The 9,079-nt window shown below is 42.6% G+C and overlaps 1 protein-coding gene across 1 annotated transcript; it reads right to left on the bottom strand.

Annotated features, from left to right (window-relative positions):
* Nucleotides 1-3,467: 3,467 nt before the first annotated feature.
* LOC133956581 (keratin, type II cytoskeletal cochleal-like) lies at nt 3,468-8,786 on the bottom strand. The gene is made up of 9 exons (XM_062391738.1): nt 8,187-8,786; nt 6,166-6,374; nt 6,004-6,064; nt 5,796-5,891; nt 5,463-5,627; nt 5,223-5,348; nt 4,866-5,086; nt 4,683-4,741; nt 3,468-4,528 (listed from the first exon to the last, which is right to left on the bottom strand). Exons 1-9 carry the CDS (start codon nt 8,673-8,675, stop codon nt 4,284-4,286), a joined length of 1,671 nt encoding a protein of 556 aa, XP_062247722.1. The 5' UTR covers nt 8,676-8,786; the 3' UTR covers nt 3,468-4,283.
* Between the last annotated feature and the right edge of the window lie 293 nt (nt 8,787-9,079).

Raw genomic sequence — 9,079 nt, 5'->3', positions numbered from 1 at the left:
AAGATTTCATTGAGGAGTCTTTGATATGAAAAAGGTGCATTTTGTAAACATATTTTCAACATTAAAAGCAGCTCACAGACTGAATTTCTCCTCTGAGAGAAGGACTGCGAGCTGCAGGTGGAAATCAGACTCCTGAAGCACAGGGGACGTGTGAGGTAATAAACAAATTAACAAAAGAAAAGTAAAATACATGGTGGTAGAATATAAGGTATGAATGAAGAGATGAAAACACGCCTCCTTTTCTCTCCTATCTCTCTAAAATCTGCTGTTATTATTATTATTATTGTGCTCATAGTATAGAAATTGTTGTGTCTCTCTATGATTCATGATTGAACCCACAGTTAAAATTGAAGCTTCTACATCAGTTTGACAGGATCCATGTACAATGACCTGTACTGCTGGCAGCCGCCAGGAGGCAATCTAGTTTTACTTAAGACACTTACTTGTCAAGTCATCCCTCTTCAAATGTGCAGACTGATGACGATTGAAATGCAAGTTTTACATCTTTTAAGCTGAGAAACTTATCTTCCTTTAAAATGTCCTAACATCTCAATGAGAACATGAAGGAATCCTCTTTGCTAAACAGAGGTGGGACCAAGTCATTTTTTTGCAAGTCCCAAGTAAGTCTCAAGTCTTTGCCCTCAAGTCCCGAGTCAAGTCCCAAGTCAAGACAGGCAAGTCCTGAGTCAAGTCCAAAGTCAAGACTGACAAGTCTCAAGTCAAGTCCAAGTCCTGCAGTTTGAGTTTCGAGTCTTTTCGAGTCCTTTTGATCACTGAATAATAATATATTTACACAGATCATGTATGCTTTTAAAATCTGTATTTATTTATTAAAACAAGTGCAATTGAAAATTACAGAAAACAAATTGTGCCAACATTGCACTTCCCTATTGCACTATTAACCAGTCATTTTTAACATTTAACTGATATTTTGCAAGAATATTCTTCATTTTAAACCACTCCTACAGAATGAACACATTTGAAAAAACAAGTGCAACTGTAATTATTTGTACAAAAGTGCTAACAACATTGTCCTGTCCTGTGTTTATCTCACGTCATATTGTCTGTGTGTGTGTGTACATGTGAGAAACATAACAAATACTTGAACATAACAATGAACAGGGTTTTGCTTTTTATATGTCAGGGCCCTATGCTGCATTGCATTTGCAAAAGACCACATTGGCCAAAAGTCTGTCAGTCATTTGTGCACGATGGGGACGTAGTATGATTCCACCAATTGCCGCTGCGAGCCATTTTGGTGCCCTAAGCATAACTCCTCTATGATTACGTTAAATAATCATCAATAAGTACAAACAAGAATAGTCAATCTTCTTTAACTTTTTTGAGCAATTTAATATATCTCTTGTTCTGCCTTTTTTGTGATATACATGTCTAAGAGGTACCTAATATTACTATACTGAAATAATATCGGCATTATAATTGTAAGCTAATTTATTTAATGACGTTATTGTTGAGGGTTGATTTGTATTTCCGGTTTTAAGTGGGTTGTTGGTAGTGACTCTTATTTTGAAAGGGGGTTTTAAAGGAAGTGGGTGCTGTGATGAGTGAAGTTGTAAAATGAACGGAGAATAAACGGGTGTGCTGTCCCGAGCGCATGACCTGCTCTCGTGTCCTTTGTCGGCTGAAGCCGGACTTATGATACAACCAAAAGCTCGGCTAGATAATTATTATAACTATGATGACTTTCCAGTTGCTTTTTTTTTGGTGCCCCCTCAGGATTTGGTGCCCGACGCACAGCGCGTAGTGGGCGTTTTGGGAGCGGCGGAGCTGCACACACACAGACGCACACAAACACGATGAAAGATACAGAGCGCTCCTTAATAACATACTTTTGAATCTTTGTGTTTTGGGGAAAAGAGCAAGTCTTATCAAGTCAAATGGCTCAAGTCCAAGTGAGGTCACGAGTCATTGATGTTGAAGTCCAAGTCGAGTTGCAAGTCTCTTTACAGTTTGTCAAGTCGAGTCTAAAGTCATCAAATTCATGACTCGAGTCTGACTCGAGTCCAAGTCATGTGACTCGAGTCCACACCTCTGTTGCTAAATGTGCCCAACTTATTTTATATATTTGTTCCACAGTGAGGTTTGTGTGATGTCAGAGATGATAATGATCTTACAAATGTGTATTTATAGAGGGTACAAAATACAATGAAACAATGAAAAGAATAGGCGGGTGACATGTACCATGTGTGCAGTGTATAGATCCCAAACAGGCAACAATATAATTTTGATATTGAAATTAATATATCGTGAATCATTGCAATATCCCTATGACAAAAGTCTGGTTAGTCTTAATAAGCTTTATTTAAGTTTTGTATTGATGTAATTCTTAGCATATGATCATATTACTTATTTCTTTAAGACCTATAGGACGCAGGGATACTTCGGAAAATGCATTTTTAATGATGCATGTTTTTTTCTGAATTCATTGTGACACACACACACAAACACACACACACACACACAAACACACAGGGGTAGCGTTGCCAGATGTGCAATTATTATCATCTCTGTACAATGTAGGATCAGTAATAATATTGGGAGTTATAATTATTGATCTACATCTGTGTATTCCAAGGCTTGTTGTGATGCTATACGTGAAAATATCATGAGAGCTAGATCAGAACTAGATGAGAGCTATCTGTAATGCTGGGGCCAGACCACATTCTCTTCATCTATTGTGTCAGTTTATGTGACTATAGAGAGTCATAAATTCTTGCTGTCATGGCCAAGACACATGAGAGCAAAAAGAACCGTATGTTGTTTTTGACCAATCGCCGTTGGCCAACTTTTCTGTCGTGTGCGTGACATCACAAGGAAAGGAAGCACTCACGATAGTCTTCCAGGTCAACTAACACTGCTTCCGAAATCTGTGAGTATGGTGCAGGATTTCTCGTGTTTGGAAAAGCCTAAAAACCTAATTTGAAACACTGACAACATAATTCCTCTTTCGCATTGCCATGTCTTAATTTGAACATGGCTTCCTCTCTTCTGGTCAAAACCAAAGAGGAGACAGACCCGCAATTGAAGTTTAAAGAAAAATCAAACTCTCTTTCGTAGAGGATTTTTTGAGGCATTGGGGCTAAACTCGGGCTGATATCATGTAATCTGACCCCAGCGTTAGCAGCTCTGTCTTGTTTGCATCTACACTCTTCTTCTACACACTTAATGCTATTTGAAAATCATTATACTATTTTCAATGTGTATACTTGAACAGCATAATGTGCTGTTCAAGTAAACATTCCATACAGGTAAATTTGAATATTGTGAATTTCTTTTGTAAATTCTAATTTATAACAGAAGACTATCACTGTACTCTTACCAACACTACTCAAGAGCAATATTTCAAATGGATCATCAAGCTGGTAAGGATAATTCAACCATGTTTGTGCAAATACAGAGTTCTAGTTCGAAAGAACTAACAGTATTCAATAAGAACAAAGATAATCTGCCAAATATAAAACCAGATTTATTCCAGATGTTTTGGTGGTACAAATTCACAATAAATCCGGTTGTTCCAGTCAGCCTTAGCCATGTTTTTTTATTCAGGGTGAAAAATAGAAGTTAAGTCATAAACACCGTTAAAATGCTGAAGCGGAGAGCTCATTTTCTCTCTGACAGGAGATGAAAAAGAGGATCCCGAAAAAGTGTTATATGTGGCTGCTTTTGATGATGTCGAAATGCACAAGATTACGTATGTGTGACAGCAGATGAGACATTGAAGAAGGAAAGTTACAGGTGTGGCACCACATATGCTCGCCTGCAATGAAAGCCTCATGAATGCAAGACATAGCACCACACCCACTTTTCCACCTGTGCAAATCTTAGAACTGCTGTTGTCTTTTTGTGTGCAATGATTGTTGCCTTGTAAGGATTCTCTGCCATGATACTACAAGTATCCTCCTGTCTACATAACAGCATATCCAGCAACCAAAAGACAGCGTGGCTGACTGATCAAAGAAGAAGACTGACTCACATATCTGCTCTTTTACATTCAATCTCTCTGTACTTGAATGTAATCTCTGACTTTTTGAGAATGTGGTGGCAAAGAGCAGCCACACAGGAACCAAATGCAACAGAGAGCTCTACCATTATATGGATCTGCTATAGTGGTAAATGGTCGAATGGAGCATTTTTCTGAGACTGCTCTGTGTGCAGGGAGAGTGGTGGTGGGATTTATAGAAAGCGTTTATGAATGGGCCATGGGGAAGAAAAACAAAATGGGGGAAGACGAAGATAGGAGAGGAAGACAACTGCTGTTTTCATTAACGGCGGCTAGAGTATGTGGTGGTGGAGGATTTTGATGACATTGTGCCTCCTCCTCCTCCCATGCTCATGCCGCTTCCATAGCCACCGCCGCCGCTGCTCATTCCAAAGCCGCCGCTGCTCATTCCAAAGCCGCCGCCGCCGCCGCTCATTCCAAAGCCGCCGCCGCCGCCGCTCATTCCATAGCCACCGCTGCCGCCGCCGCCCATTCCATAGCCACCGCCGCCGCCGCCGCCACCGGCACCTGGTGATGAGAATGAGATTAGTTAAGTACACATATCAAGTCAATTGATAGCTTCACTAATCGCCTACCCATCCCCAGTTGTTGGATTTACCATGAATACCATAGAACTTGTCTAGAAATGATCTGAGTTGTAAAGACTTAGGTCAACACTTACCATAGCTTTTGGATGAGGTCTGCATATGGATGGTTGCCAGTGCAGGACCGGCGGCAATTCTGCAAGAAGTACACAAATGAGCAATCTGACCTGTTGACGTTGCTACCCTCACAATGAGGCTCAATGCACTCTCTCATTGTTTTTCGAAGATGAAATGTTTTGTGAGTCCAAAGTGGTATTTACCTGATTTCCTCTCCTTCCAGTAGTTTCCTGTAGGTAGCAATCTCAATATCTAGAGCCAGCTTGACATTCATGAGCTCCTGGTATTCACGGACCTGGCGGGCCATGTCCTGTTTGGCTCTCTGCAGGGCCTCTTCTAGGTCCCTGATACGGGCCTTGGCGTCCTTGACAGCCAGCTCACCTCGCTCCTCAGCCTCAGCGATCTGGGCCTCCAGGTTGGCACGCTGAGAAGTTGGAAAGTTGGCAGACGCTTCAGGTTTGATATTTCTACATGTTCATGTTTTTTAACATGTTATAGACTGTGCATAAGTCTATAAGTCAACTGAGCTCAAGCTAAACCACGTGTAACTGTGAGCTTACCTGTCCCTTGACTGACTCAATCTCATTCTGGAGGCGTGCAATCATACGGTTGAGCTCAGCAATCTCATTCTTAGTGTTGCGGAGGTCGTCTCCGGCCGAGCCAGCACTGGTCTGCATCTCCTCGAACTGAAGGAACACAATGAAAAATAGCTATTATAACAGGCTCCACAGACATTTTTGTCCAGGTATGTGTGTTTCATATTGGAGTTGTTGGTATGATTGCTGTCTCTATCTACTTACCTTCTGCTGATACCAGCTTTCGGCATCAGCACGGTTGCGGGCAGCGATCTCCTCATACTGTGCCCTGACTTCCGCCACAATAGCATCCATGTCAAGGCTGCGGCTGTTGTCCATCTCCACAATGACTGAAGTGTCCTTGATCTGGCCCTGGAGTTCATTTAGTTCCTGGAGAATACACAACAGTAATTTATTCAAATTATATTGAAAGTATGAGTAGAGGCACAACCGAAATCTATTACTCTTGTTTGTGTTTTTATTGTTTATCTGTCTCCACTGGTTGCCTTCATGAAACAACAAACCTAAAAGGACTGAGGTGTGGTTCATTTAGCTTACCGCCTCGAAGACACTTCTGAGGAAGTTAATCTCATCCTGAAGGGCATCAACCTTGGCCTCTAGCTCAACTTTGTTCATGTAGGCACCGTCTACATCCTGTAAGTGGAGAAGAAGGAAGTGTTCTGCATTGTTGATGGCTTGGAGGAAAAGCAATGATCCATCCTTGAAGCTGGAATGCCTGGCTTAATGATTGCAGGATTTCTCTCACCTTCTTGAGGAGCACAAACTCATTTTCTACACCAGCACGCTTGTTGATTTCATCTTCATATCTGATGCAAACAAATGGAGGAAGAATGAGCTAACGGAAAATGTAGGTAGAAATCTTTTCAAAGATAACACACATCGGAGTCCTTCCCTGGTGTGAACTCACTTGTTCTTGAAGTCCTCCACCAGTCCCTGCATGTTTCTCAGCTCTCCGTCCAGCTTGACCTTCTCGTTGCCGAGTCCATCCAGCTGTCTGCGCAGGTTGGCGATGTAGGCCTCGAACATGGCATCGATGTTGGAGCGGGAGGTGGTCTGCTCCTGCAGCAGGCTCCACTTGGTCTCCAGCATTTTGTTCTGTTGCTCCAGGAATCGCACCTGAAAGGTGAAAATGATTTCAGAATTTAAGAAATGCTGGATAAAGATATGCTTTGAATGTGACCATTTTATCATAACTGCTAATAAAAAAAATCGAATAGGAAAGTCAAATAGCCATGGGCCCCTGCTATGTGGCGTGAGTGCAGGGGGACTGGAGGAGGCAGCATCAGTGCATGAAACAGCAGCCGCCTCCTTTTAGCTAACCACTGTCTTTAGTTCCATTCTTCTTCTTCTCTCATTTGCTCTCTTGTCCGTGTTCCACTCATAAAAGTTTCCTTAAATCCCAACCCCCTCTTCCTGCCGATGCAGACGTCCGCAGGATGGATTATTTTAGCTGTCCCTTTTATTCATGATTTGGCTCACTTCTCTCCAGGGGAACAGAGAGGTTTGTCATCCTTACTTTACTCACAGGATCCATCGAGCCCCACCTATGTATGACTTTACCACTCTAAAGGCTCTTGTAATAACCAATGCCTTTCAGGCCAGAGACTTTTGGTTCTGTCCTCATTGGAGAACTGAAATAATCTGCTCCTTATGTCTTCTTTGCATTTGCATAGAGAAGTTGTATGTAGGCTGCATTGCTCTGTCATCAGAGTTACAGTTTTATGTGTGTGTGTGTGTGTGTGTGTGTGTGATTGTGTGATCTTGTGTGCATGTAAATGGCCAGATGAGGTGTGCCTTGCCACACCTCAGCCTTGCCCCACCCCTTAAAGCTCTGGCATTACCGCACCCTCACCTCCGGGAAGAATACTTTCACTGAGTGAACTTGCCTGCCTCATCCCTCGGCAGACTAATTCTTCTGGCCTGAACTCAATTACAGCCAGTTGATTGAGGATCCTTTAAAGATATATCATTTTCTAAAAATATTTAATTGAACTGTAAAACGTTGATATTCTCCTCCATTGTGATCACTACTACGACCTGTATTGATCTGAATATATATTTGTGAATCATTTCAAACAGATGGAAGATCAGATCCCTTGTGTGAGGACAGATGAGGTGTGGCAGACACAGGGAAAGTCATTTCTTGAGTAGGGTGTGGTCAGCCTGTTCTTCATTTGTACATAGAGAAAATGTCCCCCATCTTATTATCAAGAATGTCAATATCCAGCTGGTTTAGATTAAGAGCTAAATTATTGTGTCATTATAGTGTCATGTATGATAAATAATGCATGCAATGAAAATATCGTTTGAAGTGTACGATTTTTTTGAGATGCATTGCAAATATTTGAAGTCGCCTTCCTGCATCAATGTTGAAAGCTTGTCAAGCCTTGCTGCCATGGGAATGGGGTTGATAACCCGATCCCTTTCTCCTCTCAAACTTAGAGGGACCAGTCATTTGATAGTCTAACTCTAATGGTTCCTGACTCTCCCTCCACGCAGCTGGCAAGTGGAGGATTATGGTCAAAAATAAATTAAAGGAGCACTGGTCCGCTTTCAATTTCAGTAGATGAGTGAGACAATGCACAGTATAGCTGACAAATCTAATTCATGCTAATAATATTATGATTAGTAGTTTTGGTTTTCAGAGCTAGCTCTAGCTAGGACCACAGTGTGGCAATTATCCACATTGGGATCAGTTGCTGTGTAATATTTAATGAGCCCAGGTGGCTGTTATCCACACTTGCACAAACCAATTAACTCTGTATGTAGTGCATCCATCTCTTACTAATATTTAATTTCCTCCAGTTCAATCATATCAGCATCTATTGTTCAACAAGAGTTAAAAACACTCTGAAACCACATTTAAGATTATGAAATGGTGTGGGACATTAAGACATAAGTTGTTTCAGTGACCAAAGGGACTCTTACCTTGTCAATGAAGCTGGCGAAGCGGTTGTTCAGACCCTTGATCTGATTCTTCTCCTCGGTACGGACAGATGAGATGTTGGGGTCAATCTCAAGGTTCAGAGGAGCCAGCAGGCTCTGGTTGCATTGGACATTTGCGATCGTGGGGACGATACACCCACCACCGCCGCCTCCAAAGCCACCATAAGCACCGCCAGAAGAGAAAAGACCACCCCCACCACCACCACCAGCTCCGTAACCACCACCACCAGCTCCAAAACCACCACCACCACCACCACCATAACCACCACCACCACCAAAACCACCACCACCTCCCATGCCTGACCTCATCATTGAACTGGAAGAAAAGCTTTTACGGGCTGACCCCCCGCCATAAGTAGCAGATTGTGAGGAAAAAGATCTTCCTCCTCCTCCTCCTCCTCCTCCTCCTCCTCCTCCTGAAGAACGGACGGAACCGTAGCTGGTCCTTTTGACTGATTTTGTGAACGACATGGCTCTTCTGAACGGATTCACAGAGTAAAGGTGGGAGCAGACAGAAAGAGAGAGAGATTTGGCAGAGCAGTGGAGAACACGAAGAGGTGAGTCAAGTCCCTCTAAGTATCTTCTCCCAGTGTGCCATGGGTTTTTATCTGCCTCTGACAGCGGAGGAGGTCCCAGTAAGCTCCACCTCCTCTACACCTCCTCCTCATCCCTCCACCAATTAACTGCATCATGGAAGGTGCATTTGCACTTAGATTTGGCTTGGAGCAGCTGAGCCTGTTGGACAGGTAAGAGTGCCACCCCTGTAAAGTGATCCGGGCTTGACACACTCGAAAGGTAATAGAGGAATGGCATTCTGGCCCAGGGCAAGAGGGGAGGGAAGACATTTTGAGATAAGAAAATAAATCTTTACATCA

This window comes from Platichthys flesus, chromosome 7 (genome assembly GCF_949316205.1).
Source record: "Platichthys flesus chromosome 7, fPlaFle2.1, whole genome shotgun sequence".
In the NCBI taxonomy this organism is placed as follows: domain Eukaryota; kingdom Metazoa; phylum Chordata; class Actinopteri; order Pleuronectiformes; family Pleuronectidae; genus Platichthys; species Platichthys flesus.
The sequence above is the reverse complement of the archived record's forward strand: the minus strand, read 5'-3'. Positions and strand labels throughout refer to the sequence as shown.

Excerpts from the sequence above, each read along its gene's own strand:
- LOC133956581 (XM_062391738.1), bottom strand. The coding sequence starts at position 8,675 with ATGTCGTTCACAAAATCAGTCAAAAGGACCAGCTACGGTTCCGTCCGT. Across the intron at positions 6,065-6,165 it reads GTGGAGGACTTCAAGAACAA|ATATGAAGATGAAATCAACA; the intron begins GTGAGTTCACAC and ends TGTTTGCATCAG. Across the intron at positions 4,742-4,865 it reads CTGGAAGGAGAGGAAATCAG|AATTGCCGCCGGTCCTGCAC; the intron begins GTAAATACCACT and ends TACTTCTTGCAG.